Genomic DNA, 16,340 nt, shown 5'->3' on the forward strand with positions numbered 1-16,340 from the left:
TTATCTTTTTGGTTATTCATTTCTAGTCATTTCCTTTGTGGATCAATACATTTAGTCAAAGATCATTGAGAATATTCTGGTCTCATTTTGAGAACTAGGAAAATAATTATTGTGGCCCGTGTTGATTTTGATTTTGACGCTCCAGATTTTATTTTAAAATTTTTATATAGATCAAGACAATTCTAAAACTACACAGGAAAAGTCAGATTTTGTTGTTTTCGTGATTATTTCAAATATTGATAGGATATTTGTTTTGATGGTTTTATTACGATTTTTGATACTTTTGAAAATCCTAATTGTGGCAATTTCAGAATCAAAATTACCGTATTTTCCGGACTATAAGTCACACTTTTTTTCATAGTTTTGGCCGGGGGTCCAGTGTGACTTTAATATGTTTTTTTCTTCTCTATTATGTATTTTTTGGCTGGTGCGACTTATACTTCGGACAATACGGTAAAGTAATTTCAGTTCAGTTTATGTAACATGACATTAAATCTAACTCAAAGTGTTTTATCTCCACGTTTATGCCGCTGTTTTAGATTTTCAACCTTATTTGAGCCGGTGAAACGTGTCGTATGTAACGTGTCGCTGGGCATCATTTTACGTTCTATTTTGATGCATAAATTGGGCTCAGAACGCTCCAAAATGTTAAAAAATATTTAAAATGTGTCATTCCACAATAGCCCAAGGCGCAATCGTTTCATTCGTCATTAACAAATGTAAAACCTGGACATATCTTAAAATGAACGTACAAAATCAGCAGACGACGTTCACCGTGGACGAGTCGAGCCGAAAAAGTCGCGGTTTGGAGGTTAGCGATAAAATGTTTGCTTTATTTGAGACGGGCAATAATTAGGAATCCATCATTTGGACAGCCGGTTTTATATGTTTAGAAGATAAAGTTTACAGATGGTTTCGGGGACGTCGAAGGAGGCCGAGGTTAGAGCCGCCTTTTAACAGGAAGCCTAGAGGAAGACCAGGGGGGGAGGAGATTTATGGCCGTGCTAAAAGAGGACATGAAGCTAGCCCGGCGCGCGAGCAGAGGATGCCGCGCCGAGCTTATTTTCTCTCTCGCTCGTACCTTTTGGCCCGATGCGTTCGATAAACCTGCACAATGGCCGCCTCGCCTCCATTTCGCGGCCCCGGCGTCTGCGGACGGCCGATAAGGGCAGATAACCTCGCTGACATCACTCAGACCGGTCCCAAGAGGAGGGGGAGGGGCTTAGCGACATGCAAAAAAGACAAAAGCACATTCCCTTAACCCGGTCACGTGACCCCCAGATGCATCTAACGGGTCATTACGACAGGGTCACGCTCTGGACATGGATCTCTGAGTGTTTTTCTGTGAATATTCAGAGTTTCTGGAGGATCTGGAATGATTTTGATGGAGTTAAATGGAGTAACATTGACCTTTGACGTGTTTGTTTGCAATGCTAAACGACAGTGAGACTTCGAGATCGGTAAAGTAAAGAACATTTTATGCTAACAGGGGAAAGTGAAGCGGTAGAGAAAGGTTTCAGTGTTTCAGAGAAGACTTTTCGGCTGTTTAAACTCCTGCTTCGGGCAGCTACCAGCTCTCCTGTTTTGTGTTATGTTTTGTCCCTTCAATCGCCTTTGTGCCCGTTTACTTCAAGGCCTTTTCCGCCGCACTTCTCTCTCTTTGTGTGGACTTTTCCCTCAGTCGCTCTAAAATCCATAAATACTCAGCGATCACGCAGTGGAGAGCGAGCTGCAGGTGGATGTCACTGACAACATGCTAAAGAGCTGAATGATGCTAATGCTAATGCTAATTACGGAGCCTAAAAGAACGCCACAATCTGTAACATTCTACACACTATATTAGAACAATCGGATAGACTTTACTTTACATTGTCTTAATTAGTAGTTTCCCTTAATCGTTCTTCTACTTCATGTGAGTAATTTCTTGAACCACTACTTCACTTGCTCATGATTAATATTCGTTTGAGGTAAATGTACTCATCTTACTCTTACAATCCTCCGAGCATGAACTTGCAACACACTTTTTACCACACGCTCGCAAACATCATCGGCGTGTTCTTTACGCTCCGCTCGATGCCTCGTCGAGCCTCGAGCGAACGCCAAAAGATCTAAAATCCCGATGAAACTTTGATGCGCTTCGAAAGTCTGAAACGCCCGAAAACTCCACCACCAACGGCACTGCCCCTTTAACGCACGTCAATGTCACTCATTATTCATACGTTTTACCAAGCGGATCGTTTCAAAAACAAAGCTCACGGACGATGCCGGCGTGCGCGGGTCACGCCGGGAAGCGCTACGAGCCAAGACAACGAGTACAAGTACAAGTACAAGGGCAGCTGCAGCTCGTGGTGGACAAACCAGAAGAATGTAAGACAAGAGTAGGAAAAAAAAGTTGATCAAGACTTTATTTTCATATTAAACTTTTCTCCCGTACGTTTTCTGGCGGAGCAACGGCTGCCGGATGTTAACACTTCGCCCGTAATGTCCCGTCGTGCGGCTTTACTCTTGTGTTTGATTACAGATGCGTTTGTTGCTCAGGAAAAACCTTGATAAAAACTTGCATTCTTCTGACTGCGATGGGCTCAAGTCTCCGCAGATCCGACCCGTCACTGAAGTACTTCTATTGTGCAATGTACGTCTACTACAGATACCGAAATACTTCTAATGTGCAATGTACGTCTACTACAGATACCGAAGTACTTCTAATGTGTAATGTACATCTACTACAGATACAGAAGTACTTCTATTCTGCAATGTACATCTACTACAGATACAGAAGTACTTCTAATGTGCAATGTACATCTACTACAGATACAGAAGTACTTCTATTCTGCAATGTACATCTACTACAGATACAGAAGTACTTCTAATGTGCAATGTACATCTACTACAGATACAGAAGTACTTATATTCTGCAATGTACATCTACTACAGATACAGAAGTACTTCTAATGTGCAATGTACATCTACTACAGATACAGAAGTAATTCTAATGTGCAATGTACATCTACTACAGATACAGAAGTATTTATATTGTGCAGTGTACATCTACTACAGATATCGAAGTACTTATATTGTGCAATGTACATCTACTACAGATACAGACGTACTTCTATAGTGCAGCCTTGCGTGAAGCACATTAAGCTCGTCAGAACAAACGTACAAATACGATTGTCCCGTCGGAGCCACCGTAACTGTTCCCAAAAACCCCACAGTTACATATCTGCACCAAAAATAATACTTTACGCAATATTAGCTTCAGTCTTTTGTACAAAACTTGATTAATTGATTGGAGTTCTCTGGCTAATGACAGCAGGAATCAATCAAAAGAACACTTTGGGGACATATATGGCACCAATAGCACTGTTAGAAAGGTATAAGCTCTGAAAAGTCGATTTTGCATGATTTAAGTTGTTCCAGTCAGAGCAGGTGCTATTTTGTGAGTTTGTAGGTTTAGAAAAAAGCAGAGCGCGATGGCACAGCGAGCAAGTACAAGTTTAAAAATCCACTCAAAAAGACAGACAGTTCGCTCACTTACAGTAACTCGAGTATTCTCAGTCGCTCTATTTACCAAAAACAACCAAAACGAAATCAACAAACAAACACCCGCGTCGCCCTTTTATCCTAGCGTTAGCACGTTAGCTTTAGCGTGTTCCTTCCCCTGTTTCTCGGCTGTAAACACGGGAACCTCCTCATCTTCAGAGCGGGAGTGGCACCGCACCCGGTCCGATCTCTACATTATTGATTGTACAGTTTGGCGAGGCTGCCGCGCGCCTCTTCAAAGCGCCGTCGCCGTTTGAAGTCGCTATCTTCGCCGTTCCGTCCCTCTTGCGTCGCATCCGCCGTTAAGAACGACACGTGACGCGCGGGAGACGCCGGCGACCGTCTTGAACCTCGCGTGCCGTCGCCGCTTGACGTAAATTGATAATCAAACAAGCCTCCGCATTACGCATTTATGAGATCAGCCGAATTATCTGTTTAATGTAACCCAATTATACGCGGCTCTCGCGCTCCAATCAGCCGTAATTCGCCGCCCGTAGATGACAGCGGCCGTGACATTTTTAATCAATAGGAAATATCAATGGAAACTTGCCTCCGCTCATTAAAGCGACGCCGAGGAACGTCCAGGGTCAGATGACAACAAACGTGTGCAAATGGACAATTATTACCTGATTTAGCTTTTATAAAAGGATTCATGCGTTTTGTCTGAGAAACGGTTTGACTAGAGAACATTTTAATCCATGTATTTCTCACACATGCACGACAGGTGCGCGACAGGTGCGCGACAGGTGCTACATGCGGCGTCTGGGGATTTTGATAGGCAATAAACAAATCAAAATCACTAAAAAGTCACATTTCTTTGTTTCTTATGTAAAGTAGGGGCTTTTGTTCGTCTTTCAAACTTAGAGTAAATAACCTCACAGTGATACATGACAATATGAATACTGTCAACACATGCGCCCTCTAGTGTCGGGCTCTGCTGCCACAAACTTGTTCTTTGTGTTTTATGATCTAGACGTGCTTTCTGTATGTATTACTCCTGCACATGTTTAGAGACATTAAAAAAAACACAGAGACAAAAGCGCTGGCTTCAGAGTCCGACCTCGATCTGAGGAAAGTTTTAACTCAGTTTTAGCCCAATATTTCCAACAAGTTCAACTTCTGCTGATCCATGCAAAAACTGCTTTATTTCCAACATGTTTAAATGTATTATCTTTATTCTATGAACTTTTATTTAATCAGGATAAAAAAAAAAACATTGAGATTGAAATATCTTTAGCTGACCAAACAAACTAAATTACAAAGACATTTCCACAAAACAATAAGCGCTGTAGAAGTTCGAACAGCAATAAACAATTGCTTTTTAAATAGAGCGAAACCTCTTCCGAGACCAGCTCACAAAGTTTCAGTTCAGTTTGAAGATACAATACAAACTGCATTCAGAATTTCCCATCTGTCAATGAGGAGACATTTCTGTTTGAAGTAACCATGGAAGCAGCCACCACGAATAGTATTTAAAATAGTAATAGTTTTAAATGTTGGGTGATGTAGCTGAGGCTGTGTCTGTCAGACTGCACATTTGTTGACCTGTTTATGGATGACATCTCTCTGTTTATGGATGATATCTCTCTGTATCCACATGAAACAAACCCTGGCGTTCCGAGTGCAAAGTAAGAGAAATATGCACGCCACATCCAGAGTGAAACGGGACCTTTCAGATGTAAAGCGGCTTCTCCCTGCATCGTACGCTTCTTTCCTCTAACCACAGAACAAACAGCCTTCCACGAGCCCGACACGGTTCAGTCCCTGTCTCCGTGAGGGCCTCGCTGGGCGCCTCGCCGGGAACCTGCACCTGCAAAGCGCTTGGTCTTCAGACACAAACACCTTTTAAAACGTCTCCTCTCCGCAGACGGCGAGCTGCCACGCGCTCTCGGGAGGAAACGAGCGCGCATCCCTCAGACTTCAACATGTCAGGGCGCCGCAACATCAAACGAGGCCATTAAGAGTCCAGAGGAAAGACAGCTGGACCGAGGGCCACGCCGGACGCACGCTCCGGCCGGGACAAAGCGCCGCTAAGTGAACGTCCAGGGAGCGGTGCGGGCGGAGCCGTGCGGGTCAGAGGGAAACAGGACGCTGAAGGTTTTTGTTTAAGAGGATTTAAAGGTGATGCAAGGACTTTTCTCACCACCATCTGCACTTTATGAGGATTATCTTCTTTAGAATCAGTTAAAGTCACAATAGAGTTAAGATTGTAATTAGCAACAGTTCATTGACCAGCAGTTTTTTTTTTAGACAGTGCCTTTATTAAATCAAAATGTCAAAAAAAAAAAAAACTGTGATTTTCATCGATAATACATCCATCCATCCATCCATCCATCTTCTGCCGCTTTATCCGGGGCCGGGTCGCGGGGGCAGCAGTCTGAGCAGGGACTCCCAGACTTCCTTCTCCCCAGACACTTCCTCTAACTCCTCCGGGGGGATCCCGAGGCGTTCCCAGGCCAGCCGAGAGACATAGTCTCTCCAGTGTGTCCTGGGTCTTCCCCGGGGCCTCTTCCCGGTGGGACATGCCTGAAACACCTCCCGAGGGAGGCGCCCAGGAGGCATCCGGAACAGATGCCCGAGCCACCTCAGCTGGCTCCTCTCGACGTGGAGGAGCAGCGGCTCTACTCCGAGCTCCCCCCGTGTGGCCGAGCTCCTCACCTTATCTCTAAGGGAGCGTCCAGCCACACGGCGGAGGAAACTCATTTCGACCGCTTGTATCCACGATCTTGTTCTTTCGGTCACTACCCAAAGCTCATGACCATAGGTGAGGGTAGGAACGTAGACCGACCGGTAAATAGAGAGCTTTGTCTTTCGGCTCAGCTCCCTCTTCACCACAACAGTCCGATGCAGCGACTGCATCACTGCAGCCGCTGCACCGATCCGCCTGTCGATCTCACGCTCCATCCTTCCCTCACTTGTGAACAAGACCCCGAGATACTTGAACTCCTCCACTTGGGGCAAGGACACCCCACCCACCTGGAGAGGGCAAGCCACCTTTTTCCGGTCGAGAACCATGGCCTCGGATTTGGAGGTGCTGATTCTCATCCCAGCCGCTTCACACTCGGCTGCAAACTGTCCCAGTGCATGTTGCAGGTCCGGGTTTGATGGAGCCATAAGGATAACATCGTCTGCAAACAGCAGAGATGAGATCCTGTGGTCCCCAAATCGGACACCCTCCGACCCCCGACTGCGCCTAGAAATTCTGTCCATAAAAATTATGAACAGAACCGGTGACAAAGGGCAGCCCTGGCGGAGTCCAACATGCACTGGGAACAGGTCTGACTTACTGCCGGCAATGCGAACACCGGACAGCCCTGAGCAAAGGACCCCGGACCCCGTACTCCCGGAGCACCCCCCAAAGGACACCCCGAGGGACACGGTCGAAAGCCTTCTCCAGATCCACAAAGCACATGTGGACCGGTTGGGCAAACTCCCATGAACCCTCGAGCACCCGATGGAGGGTATAGAGCTGGTCCAGTGTTCCACGACCGGGACGAAAACCACTCTACTCCTCCTGAATCCGAGGTTCGACTATCGGTCGGATTCTCCTCTCCAGTACCTTGGAATAGACCTTACCTGGGAGGCTGAGGAGTGTGATCCCTCTGTAGTTGGAACACACCCTCCGGTCCCCCTTCTTGAACAGAGGGACCACCACCCCGGTCTGCCAGTCCAGAGGCACGGTCCCCGAACGCCACGCGATGTTGCAGAGACGTGTCAACCAAGACAGTCCTACAACATCCAGATACTTTAGGTACTCAGGGCGGATCTCATCCACCCCCGGATCCCTGCCACCGAGGAGTTTGCGAACAACCTCAGTGACTTCAGCTTGGGTGATGGATGAGCCAGCCTCCGAGTCCCCGGTCTCTACTTCCTCTTCGGAAGACGTGACTGAGGGATTAAGGAGATCCTCAAAGTATTCCTTCCACCGTCCGACGACATCCCCAGTTGAGGTCAGCAGGCCTCCACTCGCACCGTAAACGGTGTTGGTGAGACACTGCTTCCCCCTCCTGAGGCGCCGGACGGTTTGCCAGAATTTCTTTGGTGCCGACCGATAGTCCTCCTCCATGGCCTCCCCGAACTCCTCCCAGGCCCGGGTTTTTGCCTCTGCGACAGCACGAGCCGCGGCTCGCTTGGCCTGCCGATACCCGTCGATGACCTCCGGAGACCTACAAGCCAGAGTGGCCTGATAGGCCTCCTTCTTCAGTCTGACGGCATCCCTTACTTCCGGTGTCCACCACCGGTTTCGGGGGTTGCCGCCACGACAGGCACCGGAGACCTTGCGACCACAGCTCCGAGCAGCCGCATCAACAATGGAGGCGGAGAACATGGTCCACTCGGACTCAATGTCCCCAGCCTCCCCCGGGACATGGGAGAAGCTCTCCCGGAGGTACGAGTTGAATACCCTACTGACAGAGGGCTCCACTAGACGTTCCCAACAGACCCTCACAATGCGCTTGGGTCTGCCAAGTCTGTCCGGCTTCCTCCTCCGCCAGCGGATCCAACTCACCACCAGGTGGTGATCGGTTGACAACTCTGCCCCTCTCTTCACCCGAGTGTCCAAGACACGCGGCCGGAGGTCTGATGACACGACAACAAAGTCGATCATTGACCTCCGGCCTAGGGTGTCCTGGTGCCATGTGCACTGATGAACACCCTTGTGCTTGAACATGGTGTTCGTTATGGACAATCCGTGGCTAGCACAGAAGTCCAATAACTGAACACCGCTCGGGTTCAGATCGGGGAAGCCGTTCTTCCCGATCACCCCTCTCCAGGTGTCACTGTCATTGCCCACGTGGGCGTTGAAGTCCCCCAGTAGAACAACGGAGTCCCCGGTCGGTGCACTGTCCAGTACCCCTCCCAAGGACTCCAAGAAGGCCGGGTACTCTGCACTGCTGTTCGGCCCGTAGGCCGCCACAACAGTGAGAGACCTGTCCCCCACCCGAAGGGTGGGGGACGCGACCCTCTCGTTCAACGGGGTAAACTCCAACACGTGGCGGCTGAGCTGAGGGGCTATAAGCAAGCCCACACCAGCCCGCCGCCTCTCCCCGCGGGCAACACCAGAGAAGTGGAGCGTCCAACCCCTCTCGAGGAGATGGGCTCCAGAGCCCAAACTGTGCGTGGAGGTGAGGCCGACTATATCTAGTCGGTATCGCCCAACCTCCCGCACAAGCTCAGGCTCTTTCCCCCCCAGCGAGGTGACATTCCATGTCCCCAGAGTTAGTCTCTGTGTCTGGAGATCTGGTCGCCGAGGCCCCTGCCGTCGACTGCCGCCCAGATCTCTCTGCACCGGCCCCTTATGGATCCTCCTGCGGGTGGTGGGCCCACGGGAGGGCGGCCCCACGTCGCTCTTTCGGGCTGTGCCCGGCCGGGCCCCGATCGATAATACACTTTAATTAAATAGTAAGTTAATTAAAGGTGGTATGGACGATTTTTTTCAGCAAACTTTTTATCATATTTCCTCATGGCGTGGATAAATCATTTGTCCTGCCACGTATCAATCATAAACCGCACCTACCGCTCACCTGCAGCCGCGTGCGGTTCATCCTCACGTTTCCGCGTGCCTAAGCGCATGGATCTATCATAATATAGTTCCTTCAGTGTACGGGACAAAATGAAGGTGGAGAAAGACAGTTCGAGTTGACGCAGAAGTGGACAGAAATCTACGGGAGACGAGAGATGCGATGTGATCCATCGCGCTACTAAACAAATGCACGTGTGTGTTGTATCAGTCCACACGGGGGAGTGCGCATGCGCACTTCCACCTGCGTTCTCAAATCGCCGAAAAATCGTCCATACCGCCTTTAAGTATTCTCTTTCCAGAAGCGTCAGTCACAACATTTCAACCTTTATTTGGTTAATAATGTATTTATTATTTAAATAAAGTGAAAAACAGTTGTTAATTGCAGCTCTAATTGTCACAATACTTAAAATAGCATCATATGAACCACTATAATAAATCGATGACAAACATTTTGGTAAAACCATGTCAAGGCTAAACTACAATAATAACACTATATATACTGTAGATATAAAATACCATAATATACTACACTACACTACACTACACTACACTACACTACACTACACTACACTACACTACAACAACATTAGCCACTACAGCCGTTTGAGGATGTGGATTCAGTTTCTACAAAGTGTTTCTGTCCATTTGCCAAGAGAAACCAGACTCAATTCGATATCTATAAACAAAGCAACTAAATCTCATTGAATAAAAGCACCGCCGACGCCCGAGAACTCGGAAAACATCACCATAAACACTTTGGTTTTTGAAAAACATCCGGCAGATTCCACTGGAGACAGCAACAAAAGCAGTTGCACTTTTGTAAAACCAAAGTATTTCACCAAAAGTTCAAACCATCGATTTTACTTGTCTGAAGTAAAAGCAGAAAATGCTGTCCAACAATGCGACGTTAAGGCGAGACGCTGCAGGTGAACAGGACACGCCTCGTCTCGTTTACTCACATTAGCGTAAGAAATCGTGCAAAACATACATTTTTTGTAAAAATAATGTGTAAAAATGCCTCAATTGCACATTATTTGGGACATCAGAAAATGTATTTTTGTTGACATATTAGACACAAACTAATTTTCAGAGGGGGTTTATGATCTCAAATGCTCAATTTTCTTTTAGTTAAAACGTTGATAAATCAGGCTTCAAATTCGACATCAACAAATCCTTCTGTAAGTTAAGTCTGGTGTGTGCAGCTGATATTTATGTCTCTGCGGGAAAAAAATACATCTATTTTTGAAGTAACAAAATCCCACAGAAAGGTTTGGAAGAAGTGGATTAAATGAAATAATAAAACATGTAAATATGTTCATGTCGAGAGAACAAACTAAACTCAACCTTCAGTGTTTCGCCTTAAGTTTAAACGTATCCGCACAAACAACTCAGCCACTTTAACACAAAACCAGCGCACAACCCGCACACATCACCATGACGACCGTCCAGCAGAGGTCGTCGGACACAGGACCAGAGCGTTTGAACCCGGTGCCATGCTGCTCGGGGGTCCTTACCAGTCTGGTGAAGAGGGGCACTCCCAAATGCCACAGGTGCTCGTTCAGCAGGCCGCTGTACACCACGTTCCCGAAGACGGCGATGCTTCCTGACTTGCACAACGTGTTTCCTGTGGGGGACAAGAAAAGGAGAGAGGAGGTTGTGAGGCGCGAGCGGGAAAAAGCTGCAAACGGTGAGCGACAACGGGCGGAAAACAGGAAGAAACAGCGGATTTAATCGAAGGAAATCACTGCACCGTAAGAGAATAACAGAGAACGCAGCAGGCAGCAATTCTTATAAATATCGATTCACAGGTTTATCGACCCCTGCACGTAATGACACGTGCAGATGGGCGCGGGTGTGAAGGGGATCGATGGAGAAAACGAGGCGGGCCGCGGACGACGTGCTAACTCAAATCAACACACAACGAGGAATTTTTACCATCGTTTTAAGGTTATTTTTTCCATTTAATCGGAACAAAAATGGCGATTGTCATTGATAAAAATCGTAGGGTTCAACATTTAAGGATTTTCCTTTTTGGATATTGAGAAAAAAAGGTTGAAATATTGGTCAAAAGCCATAAACCTCAGTTGTTAGACGCATATTAACGAGCTTTGCTGAGTCCATGAAACTCAAGTTTAAACTAAACTCAAAACACACATTCAGCATGGACTATGTCATAATTATCAGCTGTTATCTTTGTGTTTTGATCTTATTAAACCTGCATTTTTCCTTATTTCTAATTTTATTGATTACTTTGAACACACCAGGAGGTTGTTTTAAGCGTTCTTTATACAAACCGTACATTTGACGTTGTTATTTTCCTGCAGTGACGCATTGAGCATTTTTTTCAGGTATTTATAACTGAACTAAACCTCAAATAGATTGTAATCTTTCATTTTAATCATTGTAAACTGCAACGTTGACCTAAAACGGCTGAGAAACGAGCTCATGACTTCCTGTTTAAATCAGCGGGACTGAAAAGCCTCTTCTTCATCGGAGCACGTCGCCGTAACAACCGTGCGTGTGACCCGGAGTCTGGACGGTTTCCATAATGCAGGACAAAACAGGGGAACTAGAGTAAGCCGAGGGAACACGGGTATAACGAGGCTAAAAGCTCAAGACCGTTATAACGAGGCTAAAAGCTCAGAAAAGACTATTATAACGAGGCTAAAAGCTCAAGACTGTTATAACGAGGCTAAAAGCTCAGAAAAGACCGTTATAACGAGGCTAAAAGCTCAAGCCTGTTATAACGAGGCCAAAAGCTCAGAAAAGACTGTTATAACGAGGCCAAAAGCTCAGAAAAGACTATTATAACGAGGCTAAAAGCTCAAGACTGTTATAACGAGGCTAAAAGCTCAGAAAAGACCGTTATAACGAGGCTAAAAGCTCAAGCCTGTTATAACGAGGCCAAAAGCTCAGAAAACACTGTTATAACGAGGCCAAAAGCTCAGAAAAGACTATTATAACGAGGCTAAAAGCTCAAGCCTGTTATAACGAGGCCAAAAGCTCAGAAAAGACCGTTATAACGAGGCTAAAAGCTCAAGCCTGTTATAACGAGGCCAAAAGCTCAGAAAAGACTGTTATAACGAGGCCAAAAGCTCAGAAAAGACTATTATAACGAGGCTAAAAGCTCAAGACTGTTATAACGAGGCTAAAAGCTCAGAAAAGACCGTTATAACGAGGCTAAAAGCTCAGAAAAGACCGCTATAACGAGGCTAAAAGCTCAAGCCTGTTATAACGAGGCTAAAAGCTCAGAAAAGACCGTTATAACGAGGCTAAAAGCTCAGAAAAGACCGCTATAACGAGGCTAAAAGCTCAAGCCTGTTATAACGAGGCTAAAAGCTCAGAAAAGACCGTTATAACGAGGCCAAAAGCTCAGAAAAGACTGTTATAACGAGGCTAAAAGCTCAAGCCTGTTATAACGAGGCTAAAAGCTCAGAAAAGACTGTTATAACGAGGCAAAAGCTCAGAAAAGACGGTTTTATGTGTGCATAATATTTCCTCCATCAGGGCATAATCAATACTGCTAGTGATAAATAATAAATTAAGGAAAAAATAAGTAAAAAAAACACAAATTAAAAGAAAGACAATAAAATTAAATACATTAAAAATAAAATAAATAAACAATATAAACAAAATAAATACATTGAAACACTTAAATAAATAATGCTCTGAAATAAATAAATAAAACAAATTAAATAAATACAGTTCATAATTAATTACAATACATTAAATGCATTGAACAGATTAAATTAATACACTTAATAAATTAAATAAATAATGCCCTGATGGTTGATGTGTCCAGCTGTCGACAGATTTCAAAAATGTTCCCTTGTTGTGTGATGATTGACATAAACATGACATTCAGATTATGTTTTAAGCCGATCACTGCGACGCTCGAGCTCAAACCACTATGCCACCGACACAATGACAATAATCCACTTTACACTTCAGTGAATTCACATTTACACGACAACAAATAGCAAAATGTGTTCTGTCGCTGGTTATTCACTGACAACGAGCTCGTGCGGACATGACACAGACCCCCCCGACTGTATTATGTCCTCACGCCAACACTATTTCCCTGTTCACATCATGCATTCCTCCGCCGAAGCCCCCCCTAAAGCTCCGCAGTGATTGGCTACCGTTCACCTCTGACCTCTGGAGGTGCGGGTTCCGCCAGCGCAAATATGAGCCCGGGACGGAGCGGCGGGTTTTATGACTACATCTGTCACGGCCGCGCTGATACAAAGCTCATTATTAATTTACACCGCAGTCACTTCAGCAGCGAGTAATCCGGACAGAAATAATATGTTTAAGCAAAGAGACGGGGGGGACGGGGGGAAGGACCGGGACGGGGGACATCACGAGAGCAAAGAGACAGGTGGAAAGGACCGGGACGGGGGGGAGGACCGGGACAGGGGACATCACGAGAGCAAAGAGACGAGGGGGAAGGACAGGGACGGGGGACATCATGAAAGCAAAGAGACGAGGGGGAAGGACAGGGACGGGGGACATCACGAGAGCAAAGAGACGAGGGGGAAGGACAGGGACGGGGGACATCACGAGAGCAAAGAGACGAGGGGGAAGGACAGGGACGGGGGACATCACGAGAGCAAAGAGACGAGGGGGGAGGACAGGGACGGGGGACATCACGAGAGCGTGGACGTCCATCAAGCAAACATTACAACCACCTGCTCCACACGCTGCTGTTGACGTTAGCGACGCGACTGATGGAATCTAATGCTCACAAACCGGATCCACGCGGCGTCGTACCACCCGGATTTGACATATTTCTCGTTTTCAAACTGAAGTGTCTCAAAGGAGGAGGTTTTGTTGAGGTCCCAAATCCTGGGACAATGTTCTTATTCCCACGGCAAATATTGCAGATCGAAGAAAATAATTTTATTTTTTATACAAATTTTATATTTTATTGTCTCTTCTCTGGTCTAGTTGTGCGGTGTTCTGTTGTTCTGATGTTTAATATTGAAAAAAAAAAACACACACGATCACACACACACACGCACACACACACTCACACTCACACACACACACACACCAGATGTACGCAGACACTAGGGGCGAGTTGGGTTAAGTGTCTTGCCCAAGGACACAACGGCAGTATTCACATGAGGCAGCTGCGATCGCACGCCAACCTTTGGATCAGAAGACGAGCACTCTACCACTGAGCTACTGCCACCCAAAAGCAGCTTTTTGGGTGGCAGTAGCTAAATCAAACTAAATAACTAGTTTTCTAGTGTTAAAAAGGGCCAAAAGGGACTAAACCAGGTCTAAAATCTGGACTAGCACTACACCAGAATCAGGTCTAAAATCCAAACGACGCACACATTTTCCACCTACAGAAATCAACTTAACTCTCGTACAACAACTTTACCACAAACACGACGCCACAGTATTTGTCAGTCCACATTTAAATCCACAGTTAATCATTTACCCGACAAAAGCCCCGCGCGGGAACATCTCGAGTCGTTTCGGCACAACTTTGTAAAAAGTGCGAACGGCGAAGCACTTTTAAACACTGATTATTACCGACCGGCCGCTATTAAACACGCATTAACTAAACAAATGCAGGGAAAGCAGGTTAAATAATTAATAAAGCAACGGCAATCATAAAACATGATATTAGCGCTTTTCCGTGGCAAACAAGGAGGGCTAATTACGCTGGGGGAGCACTTTGCAGCAGATTTCAGTCAACAATACGCGCTTTATGTTTATTGTATGGATAAACACAGCTTTTATGGCTCTGATCGCGCACACTCTGCACACACACTCAGCTCATGTTCGTTTTATGTCCGGAGCTGTGAATATGAAGGATTATTAATGCTTTTTGTTAGCATGTAGCGCCGGTGCAGGAGAAATACGGTCCGAATGAAGCGGAGAGGTCGTAGGCGGGGCTTTTAGTATTAACTGAGCATTAACTGTTCGGACTTTTAATTTGTGCAATTTAACGCAAACTGTAGTCGGATTTCTTCCTCCAAAGTCTGATTTCTGCTCAAAACGTGATTGAGGATGGACTCCCCAATAATTGACGATAATATAACATGTAAAACAGTCAGGAAAAGACCTACGCCGCCGCTCGCCGTACGTAGCATGTAGAGCTAACTTTTTATTTTGCAGAAAACCTTGACCTGCAAGCATCATCTGCGTTGTCATGGAGATATATTATTTTTAATGTCAGGCAAAGCGAAGACATTTAAGCTTTTACACCAAAAAAAATTACTTTTCCCTCAGTTTTATTATTTTGCTGACGTTAATAATTGTATTTCCTGGTTGGACACTTCTTCAACCGTTACCTAGCAACCAGATGGTAAACAAAGGCCAATATACATGTAAATTACACAGCAGTTGACAAATAAGAATACCTGAAAGCCGCAGTCAGGCGGCTCCTGTAACTAGGGCAACCAACACCAGATATGCGCTCAAAAGTTTAGATGGAAACGGAACTAAATTTGCTTTTTGTTATTCAGGTTTCTTATGTGAATTTAGATATGTGCATTTTGTGAGCATTAAACAAACAGGAAACAGAATTATATCAGCATTATAACAATATTATAACTGTATTATAACAGCTTTATAACTGCATTATAACGGCATTATAACAGCATTATACCTACATTATAACTGCGTTATAACAGTATTATAACCGCATTATAACTGCATTGCATTATAACGGGATTAAACCTGCATTATAACGGTATTATAACTGCATTATAACAACATTATAACTGCATTATAACGGCATTATAACAGCATTATAACTGCATTATAACGGCATTAATAGCATTATAACAGCATTATAACGGCATTATAACGGTATAACGGCGTTATAACAGCATTATAACGGCATTATAACGACATAACAGCATTATAACATGGCTGAAGACATGTCTTATCATTAGAATATGGTACATTTAAAGTCCAGTAAAGACAGCGGATCAGTATTATATATTATATTATAATGACGCAGATATTCGAGTATTCAGCCCGGCATATGTTTCTGAAATCTGATCCTTGTTTACAGCAGTTAGCGCCGCTGTCACTTTGCCTTAATGCGTCCTGTCTTTAAACGCAGCTAAATGCTAAAGGTGCTCGGCGTAAAAGGCCACTTCAATCAAAAGACATCAGAGCGAACAACCCCGGACGATCTCGAAGGAAAACGAGACGGAAGATTTATGACGGCGACAGCGACCGGCCCGGGACGTCACACTGTGTTTTAAACCCGCAAATATTTAATGTAATTTTTTACACCACATAAACG

General features: G+C 45.3%; 1 protein-coding gene across 6 annotated transcripts in view; it reads right to left on the reverse strand.

The window, feature by feature from the left end:
- Nucleotides 1–16,340, reverse strand: part of rbfox3a (RNA binding fox-1 homolog 3a) — an 867,097-nt gene that overhangs the window by 304,740 nt on the left and 546,017 nt on the right. For all 6 annotated transcript variants that reach the window (XM_072442658.1, XM_072442656.1, XM_072442661.1 and 3 more), the window contains one exon: nucleotides 10,579–10,688. In XM_072442658.1, coding sequence (XP_072298759.1) covers nucleotides 10,579–10,688 — 110 coding nt within the window. The remainder of the gene's footprint in view (nucleotides 1–10,578; nucleotides 10,689–16,340) is intronic.

Source organism: Eucyclogobius newberryi, unplaced genomic scaffold (genome assembly GCF_026437365.1).
Source record: "Eucyclogobius newberryi isolate DKJ021-1_F unplaced genomic scaffold, fEucNew1.0.hap1 SCAF_13, whole genome shotgun sequence".
Classification (NCBI taxonomy): Eukaryota; Metazoa; Chordata; class Actinopteri; order Gobiiformes; family Gobiidae; genus Eucyclogobius; species Eucyclogobius newberryi.